Below are 23,593 nucleotides of genomic sequence, written 5' to 3' on the forward strand. Positions count from 1 at the left end.
AAGAAGTACAACTGATCACACAGTAGAAATTTCTATGGAAAGAAATGCTTGGACTTTGGCTGCAGAAGAAGTGGGGAAACGCAGTGTACTTCTATTATACAGGTAGGAAGAAGGCATCAGCCCCTGCAGTCACACAGATCTTTTTATAATGCTTAGACATAATTAATTTAGTACTATGAACACCCAATGACAGTTTTCAATTTCTTCCTCCAGTACACTGCTTAAGGAACAAATTGACTATAATATAAAATCTAATAAACAAATAGCCTCACTTAGGCAGACTGAATTGACAAATACTGAGAAAGACAGATATTTTACCGAATCCTTCATATACACTAGTTTTAAGTGAATACATAAGAGAGATTTAAACTTTAAAGTCATTTATCTCTACAAGATACAACATTTACCATAAACAAAAATCAGCCCTCCAAGGTTTTAAAAATCATTCCATATTCCCTATATTCCATATACAGAATAGCATATAAATTATATATATATATATAAACACACACACATGTACATGGAATAATATATATATATATATATATATATATATATATATGGCAAATGAGATCAACATTTGGGAATATAGGCATGGACATTAGGCCTATCAATTAAAACTCTAGGTAGTGGCAGTTGGGTTCCTCAGAGACCCAGATTAAGTTTCCAGCTTCTAGCTTTGGCCCGGTCCAGCCCAGCTCCAGCCACTACAGTCATTTGTGTAGTGAACCAGTGGACAGGAACTCTCTGTGCCTGTTTCTCTCTTTCAAATAAGTTTTTTAACTAATAAAAATTTTTAAAAGACTATAAATACAAAAATTATTTGGCATAATTTCAACAAAAGGTTTGTCCAAAGAAACTTACTTAATGCTCACTAAATGTCCAATTGTGATTTGCTGACAACCTAAAAAAATCAGAATGCTAAAAATTGCTTCATGTGTTGTATTTCAGCTTAGCACTCAATACAGAAAAAACTATTACCTTGTGTCATATTCCAGCTTTACACTCAATGCAGAAAAAAAATTATTTACCCTCTCCCTTTGTCATTACTAAACAAACAGGTTACACAAAAAGCAAAATTATTTCTACCGAATTAAATGTCTTACCTGCTACCCTCATGTTTGGTTTTTCAGTGTATGGCACTTTTCATTAAATAAGCTCCTAAAAATCAAAAGAAAAGGCAAACATCATTAAGTCTAGAACAAACACTGCTCCCTAGATTGAGTTTGATTTGGAGTACATATATTAAACTAATTAAATAAATGTCATGACATTTCTAAGCATTCTACCAATATTGACATTTAATGAAAAACTCACTGAGCCTGTTTCCTTCACTGGACCGTAAAACTTCAAGAAGGGCCAGCGTCTTACACTGCTGCATCTCAGCTCCCCAAGCTGAATGAACAAATGAGTAGAAACCAACCATCAAAGTGGCAGGGCTTGGCCTTGCCTCTGGCTCCTGACCCCGGCATCTGCTAATATGCACCCTAAGAGGAGGGAGGTGATGGCTGAAATCACTGGGTACCTGACACCTATGTGGGAGACCCAGATTAAGTTCCAGGCTCATGGGTTCCTGACCCAGCCCCAGCAGTTGTAGGCACTACTGGGAGTGGACCAGAGGATGGGAGATCAGTCTGTCTGTCTAGTTAAAAAAAGAACCTGCCATCATTCAATCATGTAATTATTATTCTCAGTGACTATGCATCTGTAAGCCACTTTCAGTATTTAGTTCCAAACCTTCAGTTTGCAGATGAGGTAAAAAGAGGTTAAGCTGCTTATCTAGTCATAGAACAAATTATTTGCAGAAAATGGGCTAGAATTTAGGTCAGCAGGCTCACTCCTGTACATGATGGGCACTCAGAGAAAAGTCATCTTATTTTAACACCAGAGTCCCCTCTTCCTCTTTATATTTTTGTTTTTTTTTTTTTTGCATTCTTTTTTTAACTTTTATTTTTGAACTTAAATTTGTAAAACAGTATGTTCACAAGCATAGAAGTACAATTCTAAATATCCCAGCCATCATCATTATTAACAGAGTAATTCTGTAATACAAATAAAGAAACTGTTCTTTGATATTATTGTAAAATCACAAAGAAATAGACACAGAAAAAAAAACCCTCCATGTGTATGTGTGTTTAAGATTAGTGAAATTTTAAAAATAAAATGAAAAAGTAAATGAGTTTGATGGGAAAGCTATGTTCAAGTTTAGCTAGACAGATTTCAAAGTCAACTGCTATTGTAAAGAAACTGAATTCAAAAGGAAATTTTAACGAAGCAAATTAACCAGAAACATCTATTTCTACTTTAGGTTATATTTTGCTACTTAGATGTCAGTGTCCACGTAATGCCTAGACTGCTTCGAATGTAAACAATGGCACACTTCTGAAGAAAGAGAAAGCAAAGTGAGCCATGGTTTTCTTTTTGACTGGAATCAACAGGGAGAGGGGTCCGGCCATCACCAAAGGCACAAGGCTCTTATTCCAGATCCCCATCTTCCATTACAATCTACTCTGAAGAAAGCATCAACCCTTCACCTGAGCTCTGCATTACTGCTTTTGTTTTTCTTTGTTATCTGAATACTTCCACATAACAGGAAATGTCACAGTTAGCAACTATTTAACTACTTAGCCAAGGCCTGGAAAATACTAAAAGGAACAAGAGACATTAAAGTACCCACAAACCATCTCGTGACTGCAGGAAGAAATTCCTCAGTTTTGCAAATGAAACTCTCACGTGGTTGTAAATCCTCTTTTGATTTCAGCTAAACTGAACTGTGCTATCACAACACACACATTACCTCTTGGTTACTATTCTAAAACAGCTTTAGTCTTATCTGAGTGGGGATCTAGGAAAATTCCTTTGAAAGTGTGATAAGCTGTTGGGCACTGGACATCTACTACTTCCTTTTGTGGCCAAAGCTGTGTAATTACAATCACTGTCTCATACATCTATCCCCTAAGTTTGTCACTTAAGTTTGTAACTACACTCATCACTACTAAGACCACAATATAAGCAACTCTGTCAAGCTGAAGAAAACTGTGTTCTATTAAAATTTCTCAGAGAATTAACATTTAGTAGAATCTCTAAATTAAAATCTCATCATGGACCAGCAAGGTGGTACAGTGGGTTAAAGCCACTGCTTGTGACACCAGCATTCCCTAACAGAGCACTGGTTTGAGTCTTGGCTGTTCAGCTTCATGTGAAATGTGCCTGGGAAAACAGTGGAAGATGTCCAACTGCGTGGGTGCTTGCTACCTATGTGGAAGACCAGGGTGGAGACTCAGTCTCCTGGCTTCAGTCTGGCTGGCTCAGCCCTGGCAGTTGTGGCCATCTTTCTCTCTCTTTCTCTCCTTCTCTCTCTCTCTCTCTCTGATGCTCTGACTTTTAAATAAATAAAACTCAAGTGAAATCTCAGCCACAAGGCATCTTTGAGTCTAAATCAGCATAAATGGGTAGTGAATGTACCTGAGGACAAATCCTGGAGCATACTTACCACATGCTAATTCCAAAGCATCCCCTACTTGTCTTCTCAGGAAGACATTCAAAAACAAAAGAAAATTTTTACATATTGATAATCTTAGTGGGGGAGGGTGAAGCAAGAAGTTAATGACACCTCCAGGGGAGCCAACAACAACCAAATAGGGATAGAACAGGTCCAGGAATAAAAAGCCTCTGCTAGAAATTCAGAACCCTAACCGAGAGGCAGCAGTAAAGGTGTTGATAATTTTTCTTATATATATATATATATATATTCATCAAAAGGTGGCAAGATAGAAATTAAAGTCATTTACCAACAGTATTAGTGGCAAGAGGGTATGTTTAAGACAGAAGAAAATAAAAACAAAAAAAGAAAAAAAACTTGAGCAAGTACATTTATGAAACAGCTTGCTCCAAAAAGTGTAATGGAGGCCAAAACAAGTTTCAGTGTTTTAGGTAAATCTACACACGACTGACCCCAAACGGTTTGCTAATATGTGACATGCACAGTCATCTATCTGCATGTCCTTAGATTAGGGCCACCATGATGTCCCTGGCAATAAACTCCCAACCTGCATACACACTTAGGTGTGAGACCTGGACAGAACAGTGCCTCTACCAGCACCCCAGATCCTCATACTGTGGGACCTGCTCATCTCTACTACAAAGTCACCGCTCCAGAGTTTCACAGTTTGTCAAAATGACTAAGTTTGTACCTTAGAATCACCCAGTCAGAAATGATACAAAGTAACCACAGGAATACACCTTGTTGATTTATTTACTATTAACAAACAGTTAAATCAGAAGAAAATACTACAATGTATACTCCATAAAGGTAGAGGAATGATCAGTCAATTCAATCTAACTTTAATCCACTACTGGCCACTAACAATTTTAGCAGAACCAACGGAGTAAATTCAGATTATTCTAATAATATTCCTGTGGGCTGGCACTTTTTAAGAGTACTATGAAAAATAGGTCAAAGTACAAAGAGTCAGATGTAACATGCAATGCTGAATTCTACGTGTTAACCTGACTGGGCCACGGAGTACTAATTATATATTTGGTTAAACATTATTCTGGGTCGGTCTGTAAAGGCTTCAAGCTGGGAGAACACCTTCGGACACAGACTGGACCTATACCAGCAGTTTTTTTGAGTCACTTGCTTGGCAACTGCAGATCCTGGATTTCTCTGCCTCCCTAACTGTTGAGACAACTCCTTATAATAAATGTATATTTTATATATATATATATAAATCAATATGTATTCATAATCACATATATTTATATAATCATATATAATTATATATAAAATGACAGACCCACATATACATAGACCTAATTCCAGCTACATATATATTATAAATAATATATATCTATAGCTAGATAGAACCCGGTTGAATACAGACAAGATCTGAATGCAAAAATTTAAATGTTTATCACAAGAGTATTAAAAGTAAAAAAGGAAAATGAGAAAATACTGAAATCCAAGTAATGGTACCAGTCCCTAAAGTAAATTACTATGATGTTGTAATTACAAAACAAGAATGTATTTTTAAAAACACTATTTGCAGTAAATGGCTGCATTTAGGTAAATATAATACAAGTGTTGGCAAACATACTCCACAAAGGCCCAGACGGCAAATACTTCAGGCTTTGCGGACCACACAATCTCTCCTGCAGCTACCAGCAGTCCCAGCTGGGTAGCAAGCATAGGCAACATGTTCAACTATATTCCAATAAAACTTTGTTTATGGATACTGAAATTTGAATTTTATAGAATTTCATGTGTCACAAAATTAATTCTTCATTAGAGGTTTTTTTTTTTGACACATTTATAAATGTGAAACCCAATCTTGGGTGGTCAGTCGTACAGGCCTTGGGGAAGTAATTTGCCAACTCCTGATGAAGAGAAGTAACAATTTTTTAAAATAAAATTTTAAAAAGAGGGGAGAACAGAAGAGTCTGAAATTTTTTGCTGGGCTCCTTGCAGGATACTTAAATTTCATATGGCTTCTATGGGTCATCTTAGAAGTGTTACTTCAGAAGTAGGACAGGTTAAATGATCCTAAATCCTATGCTGTATAAGACATTTGCATAATCAACTGCTCTCCAGGGAAAGCAGTATATATTCTGTGAGAAAACACAGAATGGATCCTCTTTAAAAGGAAGGGGAAAAAAATCCCTCCCTGTGGCTGAAGCTGTCCATCTACATAGGAAAGGCAGGGTCAGTCTACACTCTGAGAGGTCTCCTACTCAGTCCCAGGAGTTACAAAAGAAACGGATAAAAATTAATCTTCGCCACACTCCATTTCATTAACTATAAAGTTATGTTGATACTTCCTTTATTCAGGTGTTTATGGGAGAAAGGCTTAAAAACAGGGTGCTGGACCTGTGAATCTGATGTCTGATCAACTTTTTTTTTTTTTTTTTTTTTTTTTTTTGACAGGCAGAGTGGACAGTGAGAGAGAGAGACAGAGAGAAAGGTTTTCCTTTTGCCATTGGTTCACCCTCCAATGGCCGCCGCGGCCGGCGCGCTGCAGCCGGCGCACCGCGCTGATCCGATGGCAGGAGCCAGGAGCCAGGTGCTTTTCCTGGTCTCCCATGGGGTGCAGGGCCCAAGCACCTGGGCCATCCTCCACTGCACTCCCTGGCCACAGCAGAGAGCTGGCCTGGAAGAGGGGCAACCGGGACAGAATCCGGCGCCCCGACCGGGACTAGAACCCGGTGTGCCGGCGCCGCTAGGCGGAGGATTAGCCTAGTGAGCCGCGGCGCCGGCCTGATCAACTTTTAAAATGTCAAATATTTAACCTTAAAAAAAAACTTTCTTTAATCACAAGTTACTACTGCAGTAGACACAGAGTGCTATCAAGCACCCCATCTCATCCACCATACACACATCCTGCCAGGCTGGATGATTCTTAAAATAAAAAATGGAAAGGGGTGAGAGGGCTGCGTTCACTGGAAAGAATATTAACATGTAAATATCTAGCATGAAACCTGAGCTACTATCTCTATAAATGTTAATTTCATAGGAGTTAGTGTTTTTAACACAGAATGCTTAAAAGATAAAGAAGTCCAATTAATAATCTGAGAAACTATTTAATGCTAACCATACACTCTCATATCAAATCCTACAAATCCTCTACATTTATGGAGTATAAATTGTAGTGTTTTCTTCTGATTTAATTGTTAATATTAAATAAATTCTAGAAAATGCATCTTTTTAAAAGAATCTACCATCTTAATATACACACACTCTTGTTACAGAGCTCTTAAGAGTGACATAAGGACTAACAACTAAAAAAATAATCCAAGTTTTTAAACAACCAATGTAAAACCAACATGTGTGGGTAGGGTAGGGGGAGGTGATCACTAAGAATTCTATAGAGCTAAGGATAGCCAATTTTTCAAATAATCACTGAGGAAAATGATATAAATGTATCGACTGTGCAAAGTGCCCCCCTAAAAAGGTGAGACTGCAAACAACAGAGCAAAAACTTTTAAATCATAGATCCACAGTACCAATAAGTCTCTTAGAATACATTTTTAACATTCTCTTGAAACCTCGGGAAGAGAGGGATACTAATGATCTATAAGCCTGAGTTTTTAACAGCTACCTAAATCAACATCCTATGGTTTTTCTTATTAATCCTCTTAAGTAGCAGCGCATTGAAATTATATTTAGAAGAAGACCAATCTCTCAGCGTAGTTAGGAAACAGAAATATTAGAAGTACACTGTGGAAAAGCACAGATGATGCTAAAGTTTCTTTAACTTCCCCCGAGAATGCTAATCAATTCTAGATATGAAACAAATTAGGATTATACTGTGGAGACTCAGTTTTCCTTCACAATCCACCATAAATTACTATATCTTGCTTTCCATACTACTATCCTGACAATGAGTGGAGCAGGCAACACTTGAGAACATTCTATCTGATCTACAGCAGCTTAAACAAACTCTACTCTTGAAGGACCAACACTGACAAATACCCACTTGTCCCTTCTGTTAAAAACAAGTTAGTGAAGGTGCCTGGCTCAGTCTTAACAGTCCCCCCTTCCCCCACCCAGACCAACTTTGCCCCAAATACTAACAGGAAGGAGGAGCAGCCAACCCTGACGAACCACAAACACTACATTCTGAGAGCATTTTCAACATGATTCACTTCAACGTTAAAGAGTTGCACGTACAAATCCTTCAATCAATGTGAATTAGTGCTCAAGAGACCTGGAGGTCTTTTCCTCTTCAGAAATTTGAGATTTCAGATGTCTGAAACACTTTCATCTCGAGCACGGAGGATTCAAAACTAAGCAGATAGGTGCTTTGCTCTGCCTCCCCAAACCTAACACAGCTAAGCAGCTTTCTCCACCAGGGAAAGAAGGTTTATGAATCCTCAATGGGGAAAGCTCTGTTCTACCCCACAGAAACTCTCACTCGATACCCAACCAGCACCCCAGCATTTCTCCACGTGTGGCCAACTGGTGTGGAAGCTTACTGCCACAGATCTGGCGTCTACCTGACCGCGGCCACTGCATCTGAACACTGCTCCATCCAGGATGCTGTGCGACTGGGGTCCACGTGCAGGACTCAGGAGCTGGCATTAATGACTGAGGGCTAGCCCTCTACCAGACAAAGCGCAGAAATGAAAGAAATCAAATGACCACGCTGTATCTGATATCAGTGTCACATGCACTCCTTTATCTCTTATCTCCTATGGCTCATAATAACAATTTAACTTAACAGGGACCTTTGGTTCAGGCACCTAAAGACCTCTATTTATTGATTTTTATTTATTTATTTATTTGAGAGGTAGAGTTACAGACAGTGAAAGGGAGAGACAGAGAGAAAGGTCTTCTGTCTGCTGGTTCACTCACCAAATGGCCGCGAGGGCCAGAGCTACACTGATCCGAAGCCAGGAGCTTCTTCCAGGTCTCCCACACGGGTGCAGCAGCCCAAAGACTTGGGCCATCTTCCACTGCTTTCCCAGGCCACAGCAGAGAGCTGGATCAGAAGAGGAGCAGCCGGGACTAGAACCGGCGCCCATATGGGATGCCAGCGCCACAGGTGGAGGATTAACCTACTGCACGAAAGCGCTGGGCCCTACTTATTGATTTTAAGATGCATACTGCTGGGCCAGTGCTGTGGCATTGCAGGTAGAGCTGCCACCTGCACTGCCAGCATCCCATGTGGATGCCAGTTCGAATCCCAGCTGCTCCGCTTCAGATCCAGCAATAGAAAATGGCCCAAGTCCCTGGGCTCCTTCACTCACTTGGGAGACTCCAGAGGAAGCTCCTGGCTCCGGCCACTTGGGGAGTGAACCAGCGGATGGAAAAACTCTCTCTCTCTCTCTGCCTCTCTGTAACTCTGCCTTTCAAATAAATAAAGAAAAAACCTTAAAAAAGAAAAAAAAAGATACATACTGCTTCCCTCATTTTAATCTATCTAAATTTGAAGTAAGACTTTCAACCACATTTCTGTTTCGGATAGTATATAAGATAATGGTGTATCTGCAAAATATGGCAATAAAGATTCTATGAGGTTATAATTACAACAGCATGGATAGCTGAATTACTAGCATGCAAATTCCTGAGCCAACACAGACTTGGAGGATCAGAATCCCTAGGTGTGGGGATTAAAACTCTGGCACCTTTCACAGCTCCCTGGGTGACTCTCATTCACGCTGGGATCTTAGAACTTCAGAAATAAAGCAAGACAACCCAAACACACAGAGAAGGCCAGGGAAGGGGTGGGGTGGGGAGCCAAGGCAGATCTAGGCCAACAAAGCCCAAAAGTCAAGTTCATGAGGTGAGGAGTTTCATTCTTTCCCTAACAAGGAATGGAAATCAGCCAGGCCAGGTCTCCTGTGGGCGTGAAAAAGGAGAGGCAGGCAGTGAAGAGCAAGTGAGGAAAAGGAGGTAAGGAATAAAGAAGGAACTCCTGCTGGCAATGGGTAAAACCAAGTACTAGACTGAAAATTACCCTGATGTTTGCTTGCAGTTTTTCTCAGCCCCCAGAGAATTGATTTACAAGTTATAATCCAGTTGAAGAAATGACATGGTGATTAGATCGCTGTAACCCAGAGCACACACATTTCCAAAATAGAAGACAATGCAGAATGCTACAAAATGCCACCCACTGTGCTCTGCACCTTCAGAGTTCTCCACTCATTTGAAAAGCTGTAATCTGAACTACCTAAACCCTCCAGGGCAACACCCAGGGGAGGATGAATGGACAGAGGATATTACCAGGAAGAATGACAGAGAGGGATGAGGGGTTCAGGTCATGAATTGCTGGAAAAGGGAAAGATTAAAGGCACAAGCGCACATCCAGGGTAGCTGCTGTCTTACCTCACGTAATCTCACGACTATTTTAAATTATACCGGAAGTTGTATGTTCCTATTCCAAATAAATGCTTAGGGATTCCCCTACACGGGGCAGGCAGTTCACCTAGCAGTTCGGATGTCTGCATCTTGGGTCTGATGGCTGGTTCTATCTCCTGACTCCAGCTTCCTGCCAGTGCAGATCCTGGGAGGCAGTACATGATAGCTCAAATAACTGGGTTTCTGGGACCCACATAGAGATCCAGGCTGTGATCCTGCTCGAGTCGGGCCCAACCTAGGGCACTGCAGGTCTCTGGGGAGTCAGTCAGTGGATGGGAGCTCTCTCTCTGGTTCCTAAATAAATATATAAGAATCCCCCTACATTTCCACTCCATTTATGCTCTTCAAATAGTGAACATACCATTCATGAAGTAACTAAAAGCACAAGTAGTCATAATTCTCAGTCAAACCTACATGAAGAAAGGGAGAAAAACAGTGGCTCCCTCTGCTCAAAGGACAAGGATGAATATTTCCATGCTTAAGAACTGGATGCAAAACATCAGTCATTTCCAAACAGTAGAATAATATGCTTCCAGCATGAAATGTTTTTAAAGATTTATTTACTTATTTGAAAGGCAAGTTACACACACACACACACACACACGTACACGCAAAGAGAGAGACAGACAGACATTGAGAGACAGATCTTCCATCTACTGGTTCACTCCCCAGATGGCCTCAGTGGCTAGCATTGGGCCAGGCTGAAGCCAGGAGCCAGAAGCTTCATCGAAGTCTCCCATGAGAATGCCAGGGGTCCAAATACTTAAGCCCATCTTCCACTGCTTTCCCAGGTGCATTACCAAGGACCTGGTTCAGAAGCAGAGCACCTGGACCCTAAATCAGCACCCATAGGGGTTACAGGTGGTGTCCCAACTTACTATGCCACAATACCAGCCCCAAAAGTGTTTTAATTAAATCAATTTAAAAACTCATTTTTGTTGACCATAAGTCTTTCAAAACTCAATGACCACATAACTACAGGAAATGAATGGTATCTTAGTCAGATAGTATCCCTGATACCACGGTACTACTTTAACAAATCCTGCCGCATTTATAATCAAATTCATTTCAAGAACAGACATTATGCTGGAGATGCTCCTATCACTCTCTAGCACACAGAAACGCATCAGGGTCCATCAGTGGACAAGTGCATAAACACAATATGGTATGACAATGAGATAATACACATGGAATGGTATATATCAGTGGAATATACAATGGAACATTATTTAGCCATAAAAAAAGTAACCAAGTTGGGGCTGGCACTGTGGTGTATGGGTAAAGCTGCCACGTGTGGTGTCAGCATCCCATATGGGTACCCGTTTGAGTCCTGGCTGCCCCCTTTTAATGTGCTTGGGAAAGCAGCAAAGGATGGCCTAAGTGCTTGGGCCCCTGAACCCACATGGGAGACCTGGAAGAAGCCCCTGGCTCCTGGCTTTGGACTACTTCAACTCCTGGCTTTGGATCGGCACAGCTCCGGCCGCTGCAGCCATCTAGGGAGTGAGCCAGCAGGTGGAAGACCTCTCTCTCTGTCTCTGCCTCTCTCTGTAACTCTTTCAAATAAATAAAATAAATATTTTTTTTTTTTAAAAAAAAGAACTGTGGGATAAATCCTGGGAATGCTGTGGTGTTTCTAGTGTGGTACTATGCACCCACCTCAAGGCACCCAAATGACCAGGTCTTACATCCCTGCTGTCAACTCAAACACATTCAACATACCCTTGTACCATGGAAGTATTGTCCAAAAAATAAATAAATAAAAGGAGGTAAATTCTATGTTATATGAATTAAATCTAAAAAGTAAAATTGGGAATTAAAAACTCACTAAAGTGAAGCTAGAAAAATCATGAACAGCAGATAAGTGAGATTAGAAAAAAGGGCAATGTAAAAAATATAAGAACTGCTTCAATCAAATGTAACAGGCCAATGAAGAGAATGAAATATTAACAGGCTACACAGTGGACACTGATTGCAACACTTAATTTCTTCTCCTGAGACACACATACATATATTTATATATACAGATACAGATATACATGCAGCCAGCTGATTTTATTTCAATAGTTAAAAAAAAATCACAAAACCATTTAAAGTTTAAAGATATTGGAAACCACCCTGTTCAGTTTCCTCAAACAGACTAGTGAAGCAGGGCATGGCAGTAAGCAATCTGGTCAATGCCATTCACAAGGACTAAATACAGACCTATTGCCTAAGATCTGAGTTATCTGATCCCAGGACAAGACTTCTCCTGGACTAAACTCAAAACAGGTATTTGCTGTTGTACTAAGCTCTGAGCCAGATGGATTTCTGTGAGTCCTAACACCAATTTTTTTTTTTCTTTTTGGGTCTTGCACCTTTCAAGTTAAAAAAAGATGGGGGAAAAAAGCTTATTAAAGACTCGTTGCACTAGAAGAAATAAAATAGCTTTCTAGGGGCCCATGTCATTTTATTCAGAGAATCCATGATGTCTACAATTACTGGCACACTTCAGGTACCTTAAACCTCACATTTTAAAAATATTATTTAAAAAAATAAAAAGGAGACAATTTAAAGCACAAACTAGATGGTGAAAAGTATGACTCTTATGATCTCCCAGCAAATGCTACTTTCTGTCATTTAGTCACCTTTTTCCTTTTGACTCTCCAATTATCTTTTTCTTTGCAAGGTATCTTCATAAGTTATGAAGTCCTAAAGAGCTAGCAATGCTTATGGTAGCAACCCCTATTAAAACTTGTGACTGGAATAGATCATCCATGCAGTTGATTCTGAAGGTCACAGTAACCACAATGGGGATGCTGGGGAACCTGGCCTGTCCTTTGTATAAAGTCCCACAGGTGCTTCAGGGTCCCCCAGTTTGAGAACCACCAAACTTTTTAAAATTACATCCACCTCTTTATATTTTTTCCTACATCGAAATGCTAGCCTTTAGTGAGCTCAGAAAATATTACATGAATCTATGGAACAAAGCTTCCAACACCTTTATAAGCCTGGAAAAAAGAAAAAATAGCCACTTCTAAATCAGCCAGTAAACTCAGGAGAGGCTGACACCTGGTGCTGGGTGTCTAGGAAGAGGACAGGTGAACAACGCGACCGAAACCAGATGCGCAGTTTGGTGATTCTGCCAACTTCTCGCTGAGTGGCATTCGTTCAGTCATTAACTTTTATTTCCTAAGTGATCCCTTTGTACTCCACAAGGCACGGTATGGCGCTCAGTGTATTTCCCAATACCTGGAAAACGTTAATCATACACCGCTATGCGGTCAGAGGTCCACGGGGTCTGGGAACCTGCTCTCAGCCTCAATCCTACTCCCTCTCTCTGGGAGCTCATATCATCTGTAACACTGGGGAAGACAGACTAAAGGGCTTTTCACTCAGTTGCTGTGAGGATTAATTTGGCACGATGCCTACTAGACAGGAAACAACCCAAGACTATTCAGAGTCATTTTATCCACCTATATCTAATACACAAAAAGGAAGAAAACAAAAAAGTCCTTTGAATTAACCAGCAGTTTCGCATCACTGGAAAAATAGTGTTTTTTTAAGTAGGAGGGTGAAGAAAACACCCGAAAACAATCACAGATGGAGATCTGAAATCTTCGATGTGCCAGGCGTTACTGCTTAGATCTAGGGGCGCTAACGGTTCCGAACTGCGGGCACAGGAGCAAACCACAGGGCAAGCACAGAGTACGTGCACCAACGACACCGAGCGCCGAGGGGCTGGTCTGCAAAAACAAAGTGCCTCCCGCTCGGCACACACTCAACTTCTGCAAGCCCAGTCAACACCCCCCAACAAGAGTTCACACCAACCGCCAGCTCCATCCCCGCCGCAGCCCGGAGCCCACGCCGCGCCCCGCTCTCGCACCGGCGCGCTCCAGGGGGCCGGGCTGGGACCGGGGCGCCCACCTGGGACCCCCCGGGACCCTGCACCAGGTGCAGACACCGCCCCGCCCTCCGCCGGGCCCGGGGGCGCCGGGCAGCCGCTGCCCGCGCCGGGGCGGTGGCCCGGGCTCGGCCGTCCCGCCTGCGCCCTCCCACCGCGGGACGCGCCTCAGCCACGCCGGCGCGCCCCGGGCCCGCCCCCGGCCGGCCGCCCGCCGCGGGGTGAGCGGAGCCGAGGGCGAGGGTGGCGTCCGCCTGCCCTGGCCTCCCTCCATCCATCCCGCCCCGCAGCGCGGCCGAGGCTCGGTCCGCCTCCCCGCCCGTCTCACCAGCCTCCCGCCCGCCTTCGGGCCTGTCCGCGGTCAGTCGTGCCGGAGGCCGACGGGAACGGCCGCCGCCTCCAGCTCGCGCTGCCGACTCCCCCGGCTTCCTCCGGCTGCCCCTCACCCCTGCGAGTGGCCAGGAGGAAGCCAGCTCGCCTCTGGGCCTCCTCCTACGCTTCCCCGCTGCGACCAATGAGCCCCCGCCGCCGGGAGGCCGCGCCCGCCCCCTGGCGGTGGAGGACCGAGCGGGCGCCGGGCCGGCCGGAGGGCTGGGGGGGGGGGAGCCGAGGAGGGGCTCTGCGGCACCGCCCCCTGCCCAGGACCCCGCCCAGGACCCCGCCTGGAGCCCTAGGTACCTGCCACGTGGGACTGGCCCCGTCTGCTGCCTGCTGGGGTCACACCGCAGGAGGGGGAAGATGTGTGGGGACCAGCCCCCTCCCTGTGCACACACGCACACGCACACACACACAGGCTCAGCCTTTAAGGCAGAGATTTGAAAAAAGCCCAAACTCAGCAGCTGGATGGATGGCAAGGTCCATGGTCCTGTCAGGCTGGGACGCAGGCAACTGTCTTTTAACTGCTTCGTGAAAGCCAGGTTGACTGCCCGTGAAAATCCTATCTGGGCATCAGAATTCCGGCAACACTGAAGTGCTAGGTCCAAGAGGGAAAGGAGTGCTTGCATTTTGTGCTTCATTTTTGTTTAAATGATTACCCACACATCAAAAAATGATTTTCTCCTAGGTTAAGAGATTATTCTACGTTTGTTCTGGTGTTACTACAACAGAAATCCAAATATTACCCTACAAGACCTGAGAACACAAAATTATTTCATAATTCAGATCATATTCCAGAATAAGTAATAAGTACTGTTGACTACTATTACATAGGATATTGGAACCATCTATGGCTGAAAAATTAAGTTGCATTAAATAATAGTAGGTTTGATGTTTGTAGATATTAGACCAAATCTTACCTAACCTCCAAAAATGTTGAGACACACAGTGTAATGATAGGTATGGGATCTGGAATTTGCCATCCATGGTAGGTGAGAGGAAACAAGAAATACCTTTTGAGTGTCTTCCGTGTGTCAAACACATTGCTGGGACTTTATGTATCTGTTCTCACAATCCAAAGTAGATGTTACATGTTGTATTACTTTAACAAATCCAAAGACCAGAACTTGAAACGGAGTTTAAGCAGTTTGCTCAGAAATAGGAGAGAGTAAATTACGAAGCTGGAATTACAAGCTAATCTACATCTAACCACAAACAAGATGACACTTGCTTTATTACGGTACCCAAATAAAGAAAAACAAAACAATACTTGTTGGACACATGCCTCCCCTTAAGTCCCTCTGTCCAACTGAAGCAATTTATGTGATCCTCTTTGAGTAGAGGTCAGGCCACATTTGTCACAGAACTTTTTGCTCTGTGGTTGAATTAACCTGTATGGAAAGAACACATCATACTCTTACAGCCCCGTGCCTGAAACAGCTTCTGTGCTGAAAATCCGTTGTCTCCATCGACCGTAAAATACAGCTCAGGACCCTCTCATAGGTGATGAAACCACTAAAAGTGGATCACAACCAACACATTGTTGTTTTTGGTTCACTGAAATGGAATAGAACAAAAAGACTTCATAGTATCACTTGAGGATAGGCACTGTTCATGTAGTTGTACTGCATTACAGGTGAGTGTCTGTGTGCTTGTGTGTGTGTCTGGTTTATGTTGTAAAATGTATTTCTTAATAATATGGGTTTTTTTAAAGATGGTAAATCACTGTGTGTGGGGAGCAACTCGGACTAGACTAAGTTACTCGAATTAAGACTTATTCTATGCATCTGCTCTCCCACAATATGGCGCTGGGAGAGGAGTAAGCAGCTTCTACACAGCTGCCTCCAGTTCGACCAATAAACTGCAGGAGCTGCTCCTGATTGGAGGAGAACAGCGTGCTCGGCATGTGGGCAGCAGAGTTGGGATTGGTGGAAGAGGACTATAAAGGAGGAGAGAGACAACATGCCCCGGGGACATCCGGATAACACCGGCCGGCCGGTGGTGTGCCGCTCCCCCGCGGAAGTGGGGAAAGTGGCAGGGGGAGCTGCCCTTCCACGGAGGTGGGAGGGACGGCAGCCAACCCGGGAAGGACCAGTAACAAACCCGGGAAGGGCCGAGCAGACAAAAGAACAGCGCAGGGTCTAGTGTCGTTCCTCTGCGAATGGGGGAGCGACAACTGTGGACTTAGCCAGATGTTCCACCTGTGAAAGTGTAACAATACTTCCCACTTGTGCATGGCAGCGGCTAGGAAGGCAGAAGCAGTCATCAAGATTAAGTTTCAAAAGAATACAGAGATATTCAAAGCTCCAGGACATATAAAGCAAGTGGTTGCTACCGTGTCACAAGATATTATGTAGTGATAATTGGTATTTTAAAAGCTAATGTAGGCACCGGCACACCAGGTTCTAGTCCCGGTTGGGGCACCGGATTCTGTCCCAGTTGCGCCTCTTCCAGGCCAGCTCTGCTGTGGCCCAGGAGTGCAGTGGAGAATGGCCCAAATACTTGGGCCCTGCACCCCATGGGAGACCAGGATAAGTACCTAGCTCCTGCCATCGGATCAGCGTGGTGCACCGGCCGCAGCGCGCCGACCGCGGCGGCCATTGGAGGGTGAACCAACGGCAAAGGAAGACCTTTCTCTCTGTCTCTCTCTCTCTCTCACTGTCCACTCTGCCTGTCAAAAAAAAAAAAAAAAGCTAATGTAAGTTTGTATCCCTTAAATAAAAGGTTTCCAGGTTTAAAAAGTATCTTTCAGAACAAGAATAAAGAAAAGCTAATGTCTGTCTATTGTACAGGTACTGTGTGCCAGGCACTTTCTCAGCATTTTATGTATACTTGCTCACTTAACTCTCACAATCCCATAAATTCAGAGGGGAAAAATGAAGGACTAGAAAGGAACACTGTCCACAGTCTTGTTAGAACCAGAGCCAAAATTCAGTTCCACATGCTTCTCTTCAAAGACTATCTCTTTTGTTTACTTGAAAAGAATATTTATTCTTCTCTCAGTGGGTGCAGAATTTGTATAAAACTATAATCTGTATTGTCCCCCACATAAGGATTACATAATACTACTAAATGTAAAATTTGTGAAAAGCCTCAGAAATTTAATTGGACCCACTGTAAAGTAGAATAGATCATTTGATACCATTTTGTGTATGTGGAGTATTAGATTATATATAGACATGGTCACCAACAATTCCTCCTATTTCTTTTTTTTTTAAGATTTATTTATTTTGCTTGAAAGAGTTACACACAGAGAGAAGGAGAGAGAGAGCGAGAGAGAGAGAAAGAGAGAGAGAGAGAGAGAGAGAGATCGTCCATCCTTGTTTCAACCCCCAATTAACTGCAATGGCTGGAGATGTGCTGATCTGAAGCCAGGAGCTAGGAGCTTCTTCCAGGTCTCCCATGTGGGTGCAGAGGCCCAAGGGATTGGGCCATCTTCTGCTTTCCCAGGCCATAGCAGAGAGCAGGATTGGAAATGGAGAAGCCGGAACTCGAACCAGTGCCCATATGGGATGCCGGCACTGCAGGCGGCACGGCTATGCCACAGTGCCGGCCCCTAAAACCTCCCATTTCCATAAGCTCATGTCATTGTACCACCAAGAGGTGATGTCTGCAGCCCCTCCTCTTGATTCTAAATTGGCACTGAGACTCATGCTGACCAATAGAATTCTGTGGAACTGATGCTTTATAACCTCTAGGCTTAGACTTAACAGACTGGAAGCTCCCGTTTTCATTCTCTTGAGAATCATCACCATACAAAGACTGTTGGATGATAAGGAACTATGTACAGAAAGACTGGGGCCTGTGTATCTGCAAACTGTTCTAGCCACTTCAGGCAAGGCTCCAAACAGGAGTCAAGTCACATTGCTGGTCCAGCCCCCAGCTAAGCTCCCAGCTAAATGGGTCACATGAGTGATTCCAGACAATACTATGTGGTGCAGACCTGCCCAGCTGAGACCAGCCAACCCACAGAAGCTTGAGAAATTACAGGGGTTTTGGTTTGTTTGTTTTTGGTTCTTTTAAGTTGCTAAGTATTATGGCAGTATGTCAGATAGTGGTTAATAACTGAATCCTGGAGGAAAAGGTTTATAGGGTTCAGGGATGGGGGGAGGGAGAAGCTGTCTAGCTCTGCACGTAGGGTTACTTTAAAATATTAAGACATGGTTTTATTGGATAATAAACTCAAACCTGTGGTGAGATGGGAAGAACTAGCTGATCTCTTCAAAAATAGCAGAAAAAAATAAGAGAAAGAGATGGAATAATAAATGCAAGAGTACAAGTGTCAAATTTTACATCTATGTTGGATTAAGTGGGTTTTTAAAAATTCTTCAGGATTCTCATCACAATGTGCATTCAGACATCTCAAACTTCAGCGCCTTGCCTGAAAGGGCAAAATAGTGCTGTGGAAACCAAAGCTCTCTCACATTTTATAGCACAGCATTTGCATACTGAACAAGACAGTAGACAAAGTAAATGGTTTAGGGGCTGGTGTTGGGGTGTATAAGGTAAAGCCACTGCCTGGGAAGCTAGCATCTCATATGGATGCTGGTTTGTGTCCCAGCTGCTCAATTTTTTATCCAGATCCTTGCTAATGGCCTGGAAAAGGCAGCAGAAGATGGCATAAGTATTTGGGACCCTGTCACCCACATGAGAAACCCAGAAGAAGCTCCTGGCTCCTGAGTTCTGCCTGGCCCAGCCCGGTCTGTTGTGGCCATTTGGGGAGTGAACCAGTGCATGGAAGATCTCTCTCTCCTTGTCTTTTTTTGTTTGTTTGTTTTTCCTGTAAGACTGACCTTCAAATAAACTGGGCTGATCCAAATCCAGGAGCCAGGAGCTTCTTCCAGGTCTCCCATATAGGTGCAGTGGCCCAAGGACTTGGGCCCTCCTCTATCTTTCCTAGGCCAATAGCAGGGAGCTGGATTGGAAGTGGAGCAGCTGAGATATGAACTGGCAGACAAATGGGATGCTGGCATTGCAGGTGGAAGCTTTACCCACTACACCACAGTGCCAGCCCCAACAAATATCTTTTTAAAAGTTTTATAAATCATCGGTAAGCTATGAATCAGCCTATATGTATAGATGCACATATATGTGTATGTGCACACACACACACTTCATATAGATAATATACACATAGTCTATAGGGTATGTTAAAGTGTGTGTTTTATCAGACCTTGGGAGAAGTTGCTTTAAGTTTTTCATGGCCACAGAGCAAATGGGAAAATGTAATGACACTCCTGATACACATTTAATTCTAAGTACAAACAGTGAATAAACTTCACAGTAAGTCATCTAAAAACTCTTCTGCCCACATTCTGTTTTAAAAAAGAAAAATAAAAAGCCAACCAGAAAACCCTCAGAGAAGAAGCAACTGAACAAACGTTGAACAAAGTTTGTGTTTTCCTGAAGCATAATTGCTTAGGTCTATAACTCAGTTTTTTGTTTAGAACTGAATAATGGTAACTCTTTAGTCAAAACACAAGAGGATTCACTGTCTCTACATTATTTTTATTCAATGTTAACATCTCCAGTTACTTTTAAACAAAATGCATCCTTTGCTCTTAGGCCAAATGTTGGGAATATAGGTAACAAAATATCATCCAATTGTTGCTATCACAATAAGACCTGTTCTCTGGTGAATTTCAAGGTCACTACAAGTAGTTCAGAAACACACCACAGAATACAATTCATGATGGGATATACATACAAGTAGCAAAACAAGCATACAAGTAGCAAACAGATACAATAAATCAAAACCTGCCACATGTGTTATTGCCATTTTTTGTGTACTTTTTTCCGGTAGTGGTATACACTCTCTTCAATGTGTTGGACCCTTTTCCTAATAGGACTTTTTCAAAATCATTGGTACCAATGAATAGGATGAAAACACTAGAAGCTTAAACAATCTTCCATTTGTACAGCCTGGCAGTATTTCATGGGCAAGCATTCCTTTCCTTGATATATCTGTGATCTAGATAGGGAGCTAGAATCAACATACCCATCGAAAATTGTTTCCTTAACTGCATTGCTAGTTCCAGGTCAATATCCATTGAAGTGTCTTTTCTCCCACCTCCCCAACCACAAAAGCAACACATCTAAGCTAATCTCAGCTTGTATCCTGATTAAATACAAAGGAATATTTATGAATCCCTGAGCTGTTCAAGTTTTGCACTTTTATTTTGAAATATTTTCTGTAGAATTGCTGTGGTCTCACTGAGGCTTGGTACATATTTTTTTCAAAGTGTAATTTGTTTACCCAGAGCAGCTCTGTTCAAATATAGCATCTGGTATTTTGTAGAGTTCTATCCAATAGTCAAACTTTCCATCTCTATTCATGAAGCCAAAGCCAGAGCAATTGCTCACTTCACTTTGAAAAACCGGGAGTGGGAAATTTAAGGTTCAGTTGATATCTATCAGGATGATTTCATCTTCACCAATTCCCATTCTCTTCTATATCTCCAAGTCACCCCCTCTCTGCCCTTATCGTTGTTTAATTTATTGAAAGGCTTGAGGTGAGTGCTGGTTTTGGAGCCAGACAGGGACAGAGGAATTTAGATCCTTGCTATCATCTATTACTGGCTGCTAAGTGTCTTCAGGCAAGTTGTTTAGTCTGTCCAGGCCAGTATCTTTCCTATAAATGAGAACAATGAAAATTCTCCCATAGCTTTTTAGTTTGCTCACTTTATTTTTCGTGAGTTTTGAAGGATGTTTGGTATCACTTGTAGTAGAAGAGATAAAACTCATTTTCTCTGGTTTGCATGCAAAACTTTGGTGAGATGTCTGCTTATCCATCCAGGCTGCTAGCTATCCCAGAATTCATTTGCATGGTCTTATAAAGCTCTCATGATTCATTTTTTTCAGACTTCATTTTTTGTTTGATTATGGTTTGCGGTACCCTGATCCAGTAGGAGCTGACCTCTTAAACCTGTCACTCTCTTTGTCTCTGTCCAGTCCAGAAGGTCATCTCCCCATCACCATCTCCCCATGCACCACTGGGTGCATGTTTTATCCCGGCTCCATTGACCCTCTTCCAGGATTCCAGGGGCCCCATGATTTATTATATCTAACTTAACAGTCTAAGCTGCTTCGTCTTCCAAACGCTTAATTCATAAGCCATATTCTCTCACAACCTCTCCCAGTTCCTTTAGGGAGATGGAATATGAACCAAAGCTTATCATTCATGACAGATTTTTTTTCCCTACCAAAGATTTAATATGTAATTGTGATTTAGAGCTTCTTGCTTTGGTGTCTTTGAGCATTTTCTGAAGCAGTAACTGAAAATGTCCAGCACTGAAATGGTGTCAGACACACAAAAGATTTCCCAAAAAGTTTATTGAATTGCTAAGAAGTTTGCTATACAAAATGGTTTTGAGTCATAATATGATTATGGAATGTTCTCCTTTCAAATGCAAATTTTATGTGAAAATATGTTTATAAATCACAGCAGTTTTTCATTTTTAATTATGTTTATTTATTTGAGATGCAAAGAGAGAAAGATAGGAGGAGAGAGAGGGAAAAAAAAAAACCCCAAATGCCCATATTGTCTGTATCTGGGCCAGAGCTAATTTTATGTGCCAGGAAAGCGCTCCAGGTCTCCTATGTTGGTGATGGAACTGTTGAGCCATCACTACTGCCTCCCAGTGTCTGCATTAGCAGAAAGTTGGAGTCGGAGCCAGAGAGCCAGGTTTTCAATCCAGGCACTCCAATGTGGGGCACCTGCATCTTAACCCCTAGGCCAAATGCCTTCCTATATTTTCCATTCAGCCCTTCTCCTGCCCCTTGCATAATTCAGAAGCACAAGGAACATGTGTGGTATTAACCAGATGTACAAACCTTGCCCTCCAAAAATGAAATCTAAGTACTAATGGATCAGACTCAGCACTACCACAAGGGATGGGAAATAGTAACAAAGCTTTTAGGGAGAACAAATGCTGAGCATGTCACAAGATAGAGTTGAATGCCCCGCATTCAGCTGAGGATGACCCCTGCACCCCAGTCCTTGTGCAGTTTCCTGATCAGCATGGACAGGAGTATCTTAAACAGCAGCCTTACTCAATGATGTCAGGTGTCTGTGCTTACATTGATGGTAAAGCGTACATATTCCCACAACTGGAATAAAGATGAAATTGAGGGTGGTGACCTCTAGTAGGCAGCAGTTCTGATTTGGATTGGCCTGAACATCCTGAAGGGATACTACAGTCCTCCCACTCACTCTTTAGTAACCTAGAGGACAGTTTTTGAACTTGAGCTTGAATTCCTACTTTGGCTCCCAGTGATATTTTTGAATCACAAAAGTTAGCATTTGGAATTCTTCAGGGTGCTAGGAGTGCTTTCTGGAATGCCCGGAATCTTGGCGGTTCCAGCAGCAAATTGTTCCTGCATAAAGTACAGAGATTAGATCCCACCCACCAGAGCTGCTTATCCGTCTGCTCTGGTCACAGGTGCAAAGGCACAGGAGCATCCAGTGTGCAGTGCCTTCAGTACAAATGGGTCCAAAAGGCAGCCAGTGCCAGTGGCAGTCTTAGAAGTCAGGAGGAAGTTCAGCATGATTTCAGGACAAGTGTCAGAGGCCAGCAATAGCAAAACGTCTACGAGGGACTCTTTCTCCAGCCCTGTGCATGCCATTGTGCGTGTTTTCCCTGCTTTCTGGAGATAATTCTGTGGTGATGCTTTCCTCCTGGGCATTAAAATTGTCACTGTTGCTGCTGCTGTCACAAGACTTAGCATCTCCAGAAAGAGTCTTCTGTAGAATAGGGAAGTTTCCAGAAGATTTTGCTCCCTGCCAAACAAGGATTGGCCAAGGCTTTCTCCATACAGCCAGACCAGGTGACTTCCAGATCCATCCTGGCATTTCCTGCTGCAGTCACTCAATCCAGGCAGGAACTACGGGCCTGGAGGTTGAGCTGTTTCCCTCTCTTTGGCATGGCAACTGTGTCAGGGCAAGGCAGGCCAAGCAGGGGAGGACCTGGGTCACGAACCTGGTCAGGGAGGGTGTAGTGGGAGTGGCCATCTTGACCAAGGTCATTGTTCCTCCTAAAATGTGCAAAGAAATCTAACTTTCAAAAGAATACAGAACCCTTAGCAGCCATTAACTTATTATCCATCTCTGACATTTTGTCATTTCAAAGAAGTTACAGAAATGAGACCACACAGTATGTCATCTTTTTTTTTTTTTTTAAAAAAGACTTATTTATTTGAAAGGCAGAGTTACAGAGAAGGTGAGATAGAGAGAGATAGAGAGTTCTTCCATCTGCTGGTTCGCTCCGCAAGTAGCTGCAATGGCCAGGGCTGTACCAGGCTGAACATGAAACCAGGAGCCAGGAGCTTCATGCGGTTACAGGGATCCAAGTGCTTGGGCCATCTTCTGTTGCTTTCCCAGGCCATTAGCAGGGAGCAGGATCAGAAGTCAAGCAATCAGGAATTGGACTGGCACCCATATGGCTTGCTGACTTTGCAGATGGAAGCTCAACCCACTATGA

General features: G+C 42.8%; 1 protein-coding gene and 1 pseudogene across 5 annotated transcripts in view; both read right to left on the reverse strand.

Annotated features, from left to right (window-relative positions):
* FAM3C (FAM3 metabolism regulating signaling molecule C) overlaps window positions 1-14,314 on the reverse strand; it is a 54,718-nt gene extending 40,404 nt beyond the window's left edge. For 2 of the 5 annotated variants that reach the window (XM_051848906.2, XM_051848903.2), the window contains exons 1-2: window positions 14,068-14,269; window positions 1,107-1,161 (exon numbers count right to left, since the gene is read on the reverse strand). In XM_051848906.2, the coding sequence (XP_051704866.1) occupies window positions 1,107-1,119 (13 nt within the window). In that variant the 5' untranslated portion in view covers window positions 1,120-1,161; window positions 14,068-14,269. Of the gene's footprint in view, window positions 1-1,106; window positions 1,162-1,317; window positions 1,339-13,666; window positions 13,760-14,067 lie in introns of those variants that run through there. The other 3 variants (XM_051848905.2, XM_051848904.2, XM_070071258.1) reach the window with 3 other exon arrangements.
* A 7,835-nt stretch (window positions 14,315-22,149) lies between these two features.
* On the reverse strand, window positions 22,150-22,739 carry LOC127491544 (transmembrane protein 183-like; annotated as a pseudogene).
* Window positions 22,740-23,593: the final 854 nt, after the last annotated feature.

The sequence above is a fragment of the Oryctolagus cuniculus genome, chromosome 3, assembly GCF_964237555.1.
Source record: "Oryctolagus cuniculus chromosome 3, mOryCun1.1, whole genome shotgun sequence".
NCBI lineage: Eukaryota > Metazoa > Chordata > Mammalia > Lagomorpha > Leporidae > Oryctolagus > Oryctolagus cuniculus.